The sequence below is a fragment of the Myripristis murdjan genome, chromosome 8, assembly GCF_902150065.1.
Source record: "Myripristis murdjan chromosome 8, fMyrMur1.1, whole genome shotgun sequence".
NCBI lineage: Eukaryota > Metazoa > Chordata > Actinopteri > Holocentriformes > Holocentridae > Myripristis > Myripristis murdjan.
The window spans coordinates 16,791,121-16,805,171 of record NC_043987.1 but is presented as its reverse complement, the minus strand read 5'-3'; the positions used below and the strand labels follow the sequence as shown (position 1 = coordinate 16,805,171).

At 42.7% G+C, this 14,051-nt stretch overlaps 1 protein-coding gene across 3 annotated transcripts in view; it reads left to right on the top strand.

Moving 5' to 3' along the window:
• Positions 1-14,051, top strand: part of tex2 (testis expressed 2) — a 33,422-nt gene that overhangs the window by 17,179 nt on the left and 2,192 nt on the right. For 2 of the 3 annotated variants that reach the window (XM_030058265.1, XM_030058266.1), the window contains exons 4-12: positions 1,505-1,705; positions 3,572-3,935; positions 4,806-5,080; positions 6,970-7,113; positions 7,341-7,440; positions 9,937-10,057; positions 11,966-12,088; positions 12,368-12,577; positions 13,217-13,337. In XM_030058265.1, coding sequence (XP_029914125.1) covers positions 1,505-1,705; positions 3,572-3,935; positions 4,806-5,080; positions 6,970-7,113; positions 7,341-7,440; positions 9,937-10,057; positions 11,966-12,088; positions 12,368-12,577; positions 13,217-13,337 — 1,659 coding nt within the window. The remainder of the gene's footprint in view (positions 1-1,504; positions 1,706-3,571; positions 3,936-4,805; positions 5,081-6,969; positions 7,114-7,340; positions 7,441-9,936; positions 10,058-11,965; positions 12,089-12,367; positions 12,578-13,216; positions 13,338-14,051) is intronic. The other variant, XM_030058267.1, reaches the window with a different exon arrangement.

Below are 14,051 nucleotides of genomic sequence, written 5' to 3'. Positions count from 1 at the left end.
TCACTAGTTATGTTCATAAACAAGTTATATTCAAGGCAAGTCACACAGAAGTTAATGCAAAGACAGAACAAGATCTTCAGAGACAGCAGCCATTACTTGAGGTAGACAGCTCTCAGCCTATTTTAGATTTAGCCTTGCAGGATGTACACATGCTGATAGTATTGACTCGTTAAGTGGTTAGTGTATTACATTTGTCTAACAGTGCCTTGGAGAGGCTACCTCAGTGTAGATGCCATGTAGTACACAAAATACCTAATATTAAAATTTACAAATTCAATGTATCAGTTCAATATCAAGCATATATTCAACTCTGGGCTGTTTTTGTGGATCTGTTTTATACATTTTTTTTTACACTCAAACATTTTCTATCCTGAAGTAATGCACACATGGAAAGGCCCCCTGTTGTTTAAATCCTATTGGTTTTGCACACAGAGCGTCCCTTTGGGATTGACAGAACAGTAGTTTGGCTGAGAGTTAAACTGTGCACAGCCTCATGGGGAACAGCAACAACACATTGAGGTTATATTACATTCTTTCTCCAGTGACTTCAACGACTTTGGTTCAAAGCAGTTTTGCTTTGAACTAAACAATCAAATGAGACAGCCAGACCATTTGCCCCCAGTTCTCCTTTAAACTCACTCAATGTAGTGGAAAGTCTTCCAGAGGAGAAACATTTAGCAGTTAGCCAGGAGTTATGTAAGTGTTTGTGTGCATCTGTGTGTGCGTTGCGCGTGTATGTGTGTGTGTGTGTGCGTGCGTGTGCTTGGAGGGGATGGGGGGTTGGGGAGTGGGAGTGCATGCCAACATGTGTGCGGTTAACCTTAGTGGGCACCAAGCTGTTGCTCAGGAGGGCTTTCTGACTGGAGGCCACAGCTGTTCCAGGAGGGGAGCGCGCTGCAGCCATGCAGAACACGATGGCAGTGCATATGGATGACAGACCCTAGAGCACACAAAATCCAGGATAGCAGCAGAGGGGACAAACTTCACGCTCTCTGCCAAGCTAAAATCTGGAAGGCCGTAATCCATAACATCTTCTGCAGAGGATAAGAAAAGTCTGTTTCAAACGCTTTGATAAAGTGAAATGTGTTTTATTGTGCCAACTGAAGGGGACGTTTGTGGTGACATGTATTTGATTTGGTTCTGGTTTTAGAGAATACTTTTAGAGAGTGACTTAGAGAGTGAGTGATTTCATATTTACTAAGGGCAACAAAGGATGGTGGAAATTTGTCTTCCCTTTTCTTTAGTTTTTCTCCTACAGTATATAATTAATTGGAAGAGGATGGAGGTAAAAACTATTATCTTAAAGGATACCATCCTCGAAAAACCAAACAATAACAACAACAACAATAATAATGGAAAGTCAACAATAAATATAAAAAAAGAAAACAGTTTAGTTAACCAGAGTATAACCCTATCTGCACTTGACTCAGAGTCTGGGGTGTACAGTTCATTTTAAGTCAGTGTCAGTGACTAATCCTCTACTCTTTTTTACCCCTAAACCCAGGGCTGGATGAACGAGATCCACAGCTACGACCCAGAGATGTACCACGCCACCCTGACGCACTCTGTCTACGTCCGCCTAGAGGGCTCTGTCCTGCGCCTGTCCAAGCCCAACCGCAACATTGCCCGCCGTGCCACCCACAATGAGCCCAAGCCTGACGTCACGTACATCAGCCAGAAGATCTACGACCTGACTGACAGCAAGGTTTGGCAGTTGTGGGTGGATGTGCATCACAAAACAAACAAACAAAGCTAACAAACAAACAGGAGCAGAAGTTTTGTCATGTGTTTGTGTGGGCTTGAGAAATGAGTGTGTATATGTGTGTGAGATATGGGAGGAGAAGTTGGGTATATTGCTATATTTAAAGGGACAGTTCACCGAAAACACAAATAGTGCAATATATCCATGCATGTAGTTAGTGTGTGATTTGGTAAACTTTCCCGTGTGTGCCAGTGTCCCCACTGTCTCCCTTCACCCTAATACACTTTTTTTTTTTTTTTAACATGTGAAAACCAACAACAGTTCTTTCCATAAACAATGATGCATGCAGATACCCGACATACTCAACAGCCTTTTAGGGTGAAGAGTTTCATTGGTAACTATTTCTATGCACGGCTCTGGATGTCTGTGAGTTTGCACGCATCTTTCGGGGCGGATAGATACAGCTTGCAAGTGTTCTTCGGCACCAAGTAGGTCCTAACAAAACTCTAACCCCCCTAAGTGCTGTGGATTATGATGGTTATCCATGTCATTGTTTCTGGAAAGAGCTGTTGCTGTTGATCTTTTTCTTTTTTTTTCAAATTGTTTGTGATTACTTTCTTTTGTCTTTCTTGTCTTAAGGATGTGTAAGCCATATTACATGAATGCTGTTTGTCTGTTAATAATAGGTTAACGATAGTTAGTGTCTTATGACCATGATTAATTCATTACAATAGTGCAACAGGCAGGTATTTATGGGATGCATTGTTATCAAATGCTATGCTATATTATGTTTCTTTTCCTTTCTTTTACTGTTTTTTTTTATCATTGGTATGACACATACAATTTTTGTATACTTACTTCCAGTGATATGCTGGAAGTAAGAGGATGGAGAATGCTGCTTTTCAAGCCCCTTGAAGATTTTTTAGGCAATTCTCCCGCTCATTTCTCTGTTCTTCTTATTATGTATCTTTTATAAAGTTTCTTATATGTGACAAACCAAAACAATACCAAACATCCAGCCCCACTGTATTGAGGTGCCAGGAGACAGGGCAGAGACAGCAGACATCACGGCAGAAATGTTGCTCAGTAACTATCTGGATGGGGAGATTGCGTTAGGGGTTAAGTGGGAAAATATGTGTTTTTTGTATTTTGGGTGAGCTGTCCCTTTAAGCATATGCTCATATGTATGTGCACTGGCACGTCTGTACATTTAGGTGCTTGAGTATAAGCTTAGCAGACAGTGACATCCAGCACACGTCCCCTCATGTTTGTCTCGATCTGAGTGTGTTCTTACTAATAGGTCATGTTCAGTGACACAGCTACTCATTTTCAGAGGCACACACTCTACGTAAACATGGGGTGAATGTCACAGGTCACTGGCCCTGTACACACAACTTTGTGTCTTGTGCGTTTTTGTGTGTGGTGAGAACACACAAAGGACACAAAAGTAACATGCTGTTTGTTATTGTTTGCACTGGTGGTCACTGTAGTTGTCCTCCTCATGCATCGACTCTACATCTATCCCTGCATTTGTATGGCAGTGATTGCTGCAGCCATCTGGAGCAAAAAATAAAAACCCAAACACTTTTTTTTCCAAAGGTGAAACACCAGTGCAGTGCTCTAGGACTGCATTAGCTGTATGTGAATAGAAGCTAGAAATGATGATGGCATTGTCAATGGTCTCTACAGTCTTACACGAGTAATGAAAAATCTTTGACTCACATCAAATCATGACTGTAACATTTGTTGTCGTTTAAAAATGGGCATTATGACATTGTGTACTAAAAAGAAAAAACATTAGGAGGCTCAGTATGATCATCATATTTATTATATGAATGAAGTATGCCCCCCACCCACCCCTCCCCACAGATACATCTGGTGCCCCAGAGCCTGGCCAGGAAAAGAGTCTGGAACAAGAAGTACCCCATCTGCATTGAGCTGGCAAAGCAGGAGGACTTCATGTCCAAGGCCCAGGGAGAGAAACCTGAATCTGTGGAGGAGAGGCCAGCGGGAGGGGGTGAAAAGCTGGACAGAATGGACAAGGGGGAGAAAGTGGAGGGAGCAGGATCAGGAGAGGAACCGAAGAGACCAGCTTCGGGTGGGGGGGATCTGATAATCTACCTGTTCGGGAGGACAGGTCGGGAGAAGGAGGAGTGGTTCCGGAGGTTCCTGCTGGCGTCCCGCTTGAAGTCTGATTGGAGAGGTGGCAGTCTGCCTGGCATCTGCAAGAGTGGTGAGTACGAGTCTCTGTCCAATACACCTTCACACACACACACACATGCAAATACACACGTGGGTACATATTTATCTCTCTGCCTCAGTCACCCCGACATGCACACAGGCACATTCTTACACACACATTTACACAGACACACATCGCTACCCACAGCTTGACTAACCATCCTCTGGAGTATGTAACTGCACAGCCATCAGATCTGTGCATAAGCCCCAGCTTAGGGACTGCCAATCCTCACAACTGAGCCAACAGATGAGTGTGAACGGGTCAGGAGGATTACATGCTCTGAGACGCAACATATTATAGCTCCGGCCCCCAGATATCATCCTGAAAGTGAGATATCAGCCTGAAAGTGTAAGGAATATCTAAAGGGAAACGCTGGTATTGTGTGTCTGTGGGCAATTGTAAAGCTGGCAGATACAGGCCAGTGTTGGATGAATAGGATTACTGGAGAGATGATTTCCATTAAGAAGTTATTGTGTGGCTATGCACAGCAATGATGTTGAATGTGATTTTTAGTGCTAGTCAGAGAGAGGATTTGATGTGTCATCCAGTGTGAGGCATGCTGAAATAGGGTGCTGGAGTACGATATGCTGTGAGTAAATGAATACAAAACAGATGGCAATTATCCAAGCCTGCAGAAAGTGTTGAAGATGCATTATGGAAATATGAAATATGAAATGCGATGCACTGATTAGATGCAAACTTTATTTCATAGATTAAAAAGTGAGTGCCTTTTGATGACGCGTTATTGTATCAAATTAATCAACCCATCATCCCCTATCTATCCCCACGCCCTGTATTATTTCATCCATTGCCTTCCCTTGTCCTCTGTGTTTCGACCCCTAACTCACACCCCATCTTCAGCCTTCTTGCCCTCCCACAGCCGCAGTGGCAGCACCCAGTCTGGTGGCGGACTGGAGGCCGACAGCAGGAGCAGCAGCCGGGGAAGCCTGGAGGAGGTGCCTCAGTCTCAGCCTCGCCACAGAGATACGTCCTCCATTCCACAAAGGCAGAAGATGCTGCTGGACTATAATGTCTACATGGCCAAGTATGTCAACCCCCAGCCGCCACTGGGCAGCCCGACGGCCACTGGCAGCCCGAGCCACAGCCCTGAGAGCAGCCCCAGAGCCGCCAAGAAGGTAGGACATGCTGCAGAGGGAGGCGGGAGTGGCTGAAATGAAACGGAAGGGGCTACACAGGGTTTTGATTTAGACTTCAGGCAGTTCCCTTTGCCTTTATTCTAGACTGCTCTGACAAATGTATTACTATAGTTACACTAATATCAGTATCTTAAAGGAACAGTTCACACAAAATGCAAACAAACAAACAAACAAACATATTTTCCCACTTCCCTCTAATGCAACCTATCTCTCTTCCCTGTCTCCTGTTATGCCAGTACATTATGGCCAGGTAGGCATTTGCTGTGAGAACTTAACATACAAAAATCTAAACAGCAGCAGCTCTTTCCAAAAACAAATTATACAGATGCTCAGAATCATCTGTAGTCCTCAAGGAACAGATACCTCCTCCAAAGCAGTAATGTAATCATTCTGTCTGTCTGTCTGTCTGTTTGTCTTTATCAAGATAAATCAAAAAATAACTGAATAGATTGACATGGGACTTTGCAGAAATATTGGTCCTGAGCCAAGAAAGAGTTGATTATATTTTCACGCTGTTTAATAGGTGATATCTGGTCATATAATACCTTGTTTGAAAACTGAGACCCCACAAAATGGTGCCTATGAGACACTATTGTGAGTAAGTGGTTTCCAAGTCTGTGTATTCTCTCCTTGGAGTCTGGGACAGCTCCAGTCCAAGTATTCTTCTTCTCAGGAACACTTAAGGAATCATACCAATACTGTTTTTTAATCCACAAAACGTGGCAACATGAACAAGTAGGGACTGTTGTTCACTTTGAATTTTAAGAATGACTTTGTTCAGCCTCCTGTGTTCTCAACATGTGCTCAAATCCAGTAACTTGTGCATAGGCCAGATATTTATCTTGTTAGAGGTTAAAGCCTTGGAAAAAACAATCCTAAAACCAGCTATCTTTCACTCAGGATTATGTGGACGGGGAGGTTTTGTTGCCACCCAGATGTAAGTGGTCAAGTCACATGGACGATTGATGCCTGACTATGAAATGGTTTCAAGCAATTAAGAGAAGTGATCGGTGATTTTTGATTACAGTAACAAGAAGAAAGAGCGTGATGACTGGAAGGATCTTATTGACCGTTGAAATACATTTTAAAGATGCTTGGCAATGTTGACGAAAATTGTGTCCATTGGGTTCAAGGTGTTCATTGTTAGGTACGCCATGCTCATTTATTTGTATGAGGACAAACCACACAAACATTGTTTCATTTGTACCCTTTGTCTTATGGTTTTGGCAATCTTTAAAAAAATAGCTCCAGTTTATGGTTGATTTTGTTTGAATACTTTCTGAACGCAATTGCACAGGAGCTCCTCCCCATTTTTATCAAGTTTTCTATGAAAGTGACGCAATGCCTGATCTGCCTCTTTGCCGGAGGTCAACGCTCTACTGACTAAATAGAATAGAAGAGATAGAAATAGAAGTGAATAAATAGAGTTTGCTGGAATTGTTTTGGGTGAACTGTTCCTTTAAAGAGCTATTTCCCCCAGTGCATTTAAATTCTGCTTTGTCGTTTGGGCTGTAATTCACTCTCCCAAGAATGTTTTTCTTTTTTTTTTTTTTCATTTTACTTCTTTGCATGTTACATTGTAATTCTACTTTTTTTAATTCCTAAAAAAACATTTTCACTATATTAACTTAATCCTATCCCTCAGAGAGGCTATGTTACTTTATCATTTCATCGTTTAAGTGTTTTAATAAAGGGACTCCCAGATGGCATGACACTTATATGATGAAATGAAGAGTAACTGTCACACTTTTTGTGTAGGAGCATTTATAGTTTAAAAGGTATATGTGTTAACAGCTTTATGTTGAGGTACTGTGCCCTTTTAATATTGTGTCAAGAGAGTGTCCGTGACACACCAGTGCATGTCTCAGATTCTCAGGGGTTCAGCAGAGAATGTGGAGCCTGAGGCCTGGGTCAACGCTTTACTGGGAAGGATTTTCTGGGACTTCCTGGGAGAGAAGTACTGGGCCAATGTCGTCTCCAAAAAGATCCAAATGAAGCTCAGTAAAATCAGGGTGCGTAGTTCTACTACTTTGAGAAAAAAAATACATCTACACGAAACAAACGCACAGCGGTGTTTTTAGTTTATTTGAATTCTTAGAGCTGCAGTGCGATCAGTTCAACAGTATATATGATATCCACAAATAACTTCCATTGCAGCTGAATGTCTCTCCTGTCCTCGTTTTCAACATAGTCATGAAATCTAAATCTTTTTTTTTTTTTTTCAAAACTTGTGTTTCAGCTGCCATACTTTATGAATGAGCTGACTCTGACAGAGCTGGACATGGGCTTTGCCATCCCTAAGATACTCCATGCCTCCAAACCCTCTGTGGACCACCAAGGTAGGAAGAAAGTAAGACAGGAAGAGAGAGACACTTGTGTCATTCACCGAGTATTCTAGGTAGTCGACTGCAATAGAGATTTATTGTTTTATTTTTTATTTTTTATTTTTTTTTCAGTTCATTGTTTTATTACACATTCTCCTCCCTCTTCCTCTTTTGTCCTTCATCCATCATTCTCAGCCATGCTGTCTCTCTGTTCTCCCTCTCCTGTCAGAATATTGAGACATGCTCTGTCTTCTGCTCCCCTTGATCTATCCATCTCCTCCATCTCTACCGTCACTCCCCTCTCTCCATCTTCCCCTTCCCTCACTCTTTCTTCTGTCTGGATTAAGACAGATTTCCCATACCCTCCAAGCCACCCCCCTTCTCTCCCCTGGAGTGAAGACTTGCCCCTCTGTGTGCCTCGCTCTATTAGCCAGAGTAATTAAACTTCACGTCCTGGGTCCCCTTCATCTATTACCGAGACACTGACTCACCCTGCCTGCTGCCTGGAGCCCCAGCTAAAGGACTCGTTTAACACCCAGAGACAATACAGAGATGTAGGGTATATTAATGCTCACTGAGATGACTGGTTTGGAGGAGAAAATGAGAGAAGCTAAAAAAGTAAGAGGAAAAGGAGAGAGGAAGTAGGGTTTAGCCATATGGATGGGATAAAATATAATAATTTTTGACTAAATCAGTATCTATTCGATATTGTGCTGATACTGTAGGGATGACTATTGGTGCTTTCATGAAGTGTTTTCACAAAGTGTTTTCATGACCAAGCAAGTGGAGTTAAATACCATAACAGCATCCCTGTGCTGTAAGGCAACTCTGGTGGAAAAATACAACTCCAGTCATACATGATTACTTCAGCATATCAGCATCTCTGTCATATCTTTAGGATGTAACTGAAGTACTTTGTTATCTTGTACTGCTGGAGTTGTATTTTTCCACAACTACAGCCTTTAAAACCAAGAAAAGACAACACTAAAGATATATCACAATGTTATGATATCTGAAATCCCACATGATATGTAGTCTCATATTATTATGAATCAATTTAGTATTACCCCTTACATTGTTTCTGTCATTAATTGCTATTTCTAAGCAGAGGGCCGAGATTTTTATGTGTTTTTAAGGTTGCCTGAGATGGTCATGCTTCCAGTTTTTCTCCTACCTTGCTACGCATGTCCTCATTGCTTTATTTATATTCTTATCTAATCTTGAAAATGTTTCAGTCTTCTTGCTTGTTCACCTTGTAGGTTTTCCCTTTGTGCTCTGGCATTCAATGATCTAAGAGAGCTGTATTAGCACATCCGCCAGTGGAGTCAGTCTTAAATCTTGAGTCCTTTTCGTGTCTTTTTTTCCACGACCCTGTGACCAAGTCTTCAAGGCTCATTAATACACTCTGTTTTGCTGAACCTATACGCCCACAGATCAGCTCACCAAATATTATCAGTTGATCCCAGCTCATAGTCAGCCCTTAGGGAATAGCATCTCCAGTAGCGCTGTGCTCCAATGTTCTGGGAGTCAATCTGTAAGCCTGCATGAACTTAATAATGGGGAGTTATCTGTGCACACTCTCCTCTAGTTACATCATGCTTAATTTTGTATGCCACAGATATCTCTTTGCTCTCATGATGATGGCATGGAGAAGAGGAGAAGAGAGAGAGGCCTTGCTATTAGAGCCCTTAATTTGAGGATGACATGATTTGAATTACAATGTTCTTATTGTGCTCCTTGAGCCGCTAAATGCACACACTTCCGCCCGAGGCACGCACATACGCACACACATGAACATGCGTGTACGAGTAGTGCAGATTATGTGGAATGCTCTAAAATAAATCTTGTCTTTCTTTCTATTGTCTCTTTAGTTCCAGATAGAGGCAATGAGACAAAGTGGTCTGACTTAATGCTGTCATTTATCTCCGCTGTGACACTGCTGCCACACACATACAAATCAATGAGCAATTATGGCTAGTAGAAAATGAAGAGGAAGAGAGCTTCAGATAGGGGAACAATAAGCAGCAGTTATTAGGCTCAGTTGTAGGGGTTAGGCTTCATTGAGCAAACAGCAGGGGAGTCGAAATCAGAGTCCTTCCACAGTCCCCTGCTGAGGTGTGTGATGTGAGAACAGGAAGTAGCCTGTTGAACTCCACCAATGAGGAGGCACCACTGCCCCAGAGCTGACCTTTCTAGTGTTTGCTGAAGGATAAATCCTCTTCCTGGCAGCTCTGCAGGGGAGTACACTGCAATTAGAAACCAGGCAGGAGACTTTTGTTTTGTCCACAGCAATGGCATTCACAGTTGGCCATTTAAGGGGGGTTTGTGAGCTTTACCCTGTTGGGGTATTGTTTGGAGCTGAATAATGATGTTAATCCATGATGTGCGACAATCATTATTTTAATATCAGAGAAGAATCTGTAATGTGTTTGGAATGACATTCATATCTCTCTTTCTCTCCCTCCCTCTCTCTCTCTCTCTTTCTCTCTCTCTGTTGGTCTCTCTCTCCAGGTCTGTGGTTTGATCTGGAGATTTCCTACACAGGCTCCTTCCTCATGACACTGGAGACCAAGATGAACTTGGCCCGATTGGGGAAGGAGGGCGAAGGGCTGGGGGAGCAGGGGAAAGAGTGGTGAGGCTTTGAAATACATTCAGTTTTTTCCCCTTTTTGCCAAATGTATGGAGTCATTGAGAGGCTATAAAATGGTATTCATTTCAAGAATGTCTTGGTGTCTCAAAGAGTCTTACATTATTCTTTCACAGCTTGTGAAAGAAATTTCTCCTTCATCTTTGTGTTTGTTATTGTATTATGCTGCTTATTCAGTGACTCGGCCAAAATAAGAAGATGTTTGAGGGATTAAGCGCTTTTGTAAAACACAAAAATCAATTCCTAGATGTAACAAACTGCTCTAAGCCGGATGCTAAATGGAATGATTTGCATTTAGAGCTATATAAGTTGTCAGATCCATTTTTCACTGTTTCTCTCTTTTTCTGCTGACTCTTCCTCTTTTCTCTCCGTATACTAATCCTCTCTCTGGATGCTTACCACTGTGGATATGGGCTGTGGCTGGTGAGTATGGGAAGAGATACCTATAGATGTATGTCACTAAAACAGCTTTTACTCAGATCATAGTTTTTGTTCCACTCTGATTTAGTGCAAATGAATCCCCTAATAAACACTATATGGACAAATGTATTGGGCCACCTACACATTACACCTATAGGAGCTTTTATGACGTCCCATTCTAAATCCATAGGCATTAATATGGAGTTGGCCCCTACTTTCCAGCTTGAACAGCTTCCACTCCTCTGGGAAAGCTTTCTACAAGATTTTGGAGTGGGTCTGTGGGAATTTTTGCCCAGTCATCCAGAAGAGCATTTGTGAGGTCACACATTGATGTTGGATGAGAGGACCTGGCTCGCAATCTCTGTTCTAGTTCATCCCAAAGGTGTTGGATGGGGTTGAGGTCAGGGCTCTGTGCAGGCCAGTCAAGTTCTTCCACACCACAAACTCACCCAGCCATGCCTTGATGGAGCTTGCTTTGTGCACTGGGGCACAGTCATGTTGGAACAGAAAAGTGCCTTCCCCAAGCTGTTCCTACAAAGTTGGAAGAATAAAATTGTCCAAAATGTCTTGGTAAGCTTAAGTATTAAGATTTCCCTTCACTGTAACTAAGGAACCTTGGCCAACCCCAGAAAAACAAGCCCATTGCATTATTCTTCCTCCACCAAACTTTACATTTGGCACAATGCAGTCAGGCAGGTAGCGTTCTCCTGATATTCGCCAAACCCAGACTTGAACCCAGAACACATTTCCACTGCTCCAGAGTGCAGTGGCAGCGTGCTTTACTCCGCTCCATCCGATGCTTGGCATGCTTGGTGACGTGAAGCTTGCATGCTGCTGCTCGGCCATGGAAACCCAAGCCATGAAGCTCCTGGCACACAGTTTTTGTGCTGACATTAATGCCAGACGAGGTTTGGAGCTCTGCAGTTACTGAGTCAGCAGAGCGTCGGCCACTTTTACACACTTTGTGCCTCAGCAGTCAGTGACCCCGCTCTGTAACTTTACGTGGTCTGCCACCTGGTGGCTGAGTTGCTGTGGTTCCTAAACACTTCCACTTTGCAATAATACCACTTACGTCTGATGGTGGAATATCTAGGAGGGAAGAAATTTCATGAACTGACTCTTTACAACAGTGGCATCCTATTACATTACTATTACAGTACCACACTCGAATTCAGTGAGCTCTTTAGAAGGAACCATTACCACAAATGTATGTAAAGGCAGACTGCATGGCTAGATACATGATTTTATACACCTGTAGCAGTGGGACTGAATGAAACACCTGAATTCAGTGATTAAGAGGTCTGGCCCAATGCTTTTGTCCATATAGTGTATTTAGCAGTGGTAACACTGTACATTGACAAATTGTGCTTAGCTGCCTTCATTGGGATTTAGTTTTGATGGTTAATGGTCATGTAGAGGCCCATTAGAGACTGACTTTGCAATAAATGAATATGTGGTGTGGGTGTGTATTAGGCGCAGGCCTCGGACATACTGCCTGGCAGACAGTGATGAGGAATCCTCAAGTGCTGGCTCATCTGATGAGGAGGATCCACCGGAGCTCCTCACTGATAAAGCTAATCTGCCTGGAGGCGAGGGGTGAGCAAATGTCTTTTTGCAATGACATCATCACACATCTGAATTAGAGTGAAAACGGAAAGATACCTACACTGATGTGTTGAAGCAGAATGTTCTGCCCTGTCAGTCCACCCGCCCACTCAGACCTGCACATTTGAAAGCTCACGGCTGATATAATGTAGCTCTGGCTCACTCCCCTCCGTCGTGGGCGCTGACTAGCAAGAGATGCTGTTATGAATAAATGATGATTCTGACTCACTCCTCCTCTTGGCCTCCCCTCCTCCTTCTCTGTTCACTTAGTTATGTGGGAGGCCACAGGCCCAGCAAGATCATGCGCTTTGTGGACAAAATCGCCAAGTCTAAGTACTTCCAGAAAGCCACAGAGACGGAGTTCATCAAGAAGAAGATGGAGGAGGTGTCCAATACCCCGCTGTTGCTCACTGTGGAGGTGCAAGAGTGTCGCGGGACATTGGCGGTCAACATCCCACCTCCCCCCACTGACAGGATATGGTACGTTCTCTTTTAGGGCAGAGAATATTGAATACAGTCTATAATATATATTATGAGGATGTAGCCAGTGTATGGGAGTCCTGGCTTAAAAATACAACACTACACCCTCTGCTGGTCAAATACAGGCATGCTTGTAGTGAAGGAGAGGTGAAGGGTAAAGATGTTAGTGGCAACTGAGTTGTAGTACATTTTGCATCAAAGAATATGGTAGAATAAAGGTAAGTATTTGGATAAAAATGATTTTGATTTTGATGTAAACATTACACTGATACTGTCATATCAATGTCAAATGCTTCATTTATAACTAAAATGAATGTACAGTGAAAAACTAAGCAAAATCAAAAGTAAAGAACAATGTAAGCAAACCAAGACACAACAACAAATCACAGATCCTAAAAGCAACACAAAAAAAGGTGGATCAAGAATGATGAATACAAGATTATTGCATAAAAGCAAGTTAATAAAGGGAAGTTTTAAAAGGTGATTTAAGCACTCCTTGAGCTGAGCGTGCCCAGCTGCCTCTTGGTTTTGAAATAGACTTTGGCAGTAATCAGGGCCCTACTTTAGGACCTCAGGCTGTCATGTAGCTTGTATGGAGGTAAATTGTTATTAACATGAACCCTCCCTCTTTGCTGGCAGGTATGGTTTTCGGAGTCCTCCTCACCTGGAGCTGAAAGCACGGCCTAAGCTGGGTGAGAGGGAGGTGACTTTAGCCCATGTGACAGACTGGATTGAAAAGAAATTGGACCAGGAATTCCAGGTACACAGTGTAACAGGAACGTGTATGTATGTGAATGTGTGTCACAAACTCAAAGACATCAAATTAAGGAACATATATAAGAAATGTAAGTTAGTAGGAGTCTGATCCCATAGTGCCACTAATGATGAGGTTCAGGAATCTAGACGTGACCTGAAGGCCTGAAAAGTTTGCTCAGCAAGGGCAGACAAAGGGATTGTCCTCCCTCACACAAACACTTTAGGATGAGAATGAGGTTATACAACTTTGGGATTAATTTATGGCTGCCTGTCAGCTCACACTTCAAAGCAATGTGCCTCTGGCTCTCTCCCACTCCTTGTATATAGCCAGTAATGATACACCTGACACTAGGTAACTGGCCTGAGGCATGCCTGCAGACTATTGCAGCAAAGGCTCGCTGTCAGCTCTACTGTAGAACTACATTTATTACTGCCTGACTCTTCTAGGAGTTATTATTATGTACCACCACCAACCCAGCCCCTAGTAAAGTACAGTGTATTGTGCTTTTTGTTGTCACTTGTGAGCGAGTTTATGTCAGGCTCCCATAAATACTACAAGAACTGACAGTAAGGCTGTAAAATAGAAGTCTTTTGAAAACTAAGAATAGAGGATTGCTTTCACAGGTAAAATGTGTTGCATTTTGTTCCTGCAGATCTGCCATCTTCACAGATGTAATGTCATGCCTGTGTCTGATGATTTGGCACACATTGTAATAGC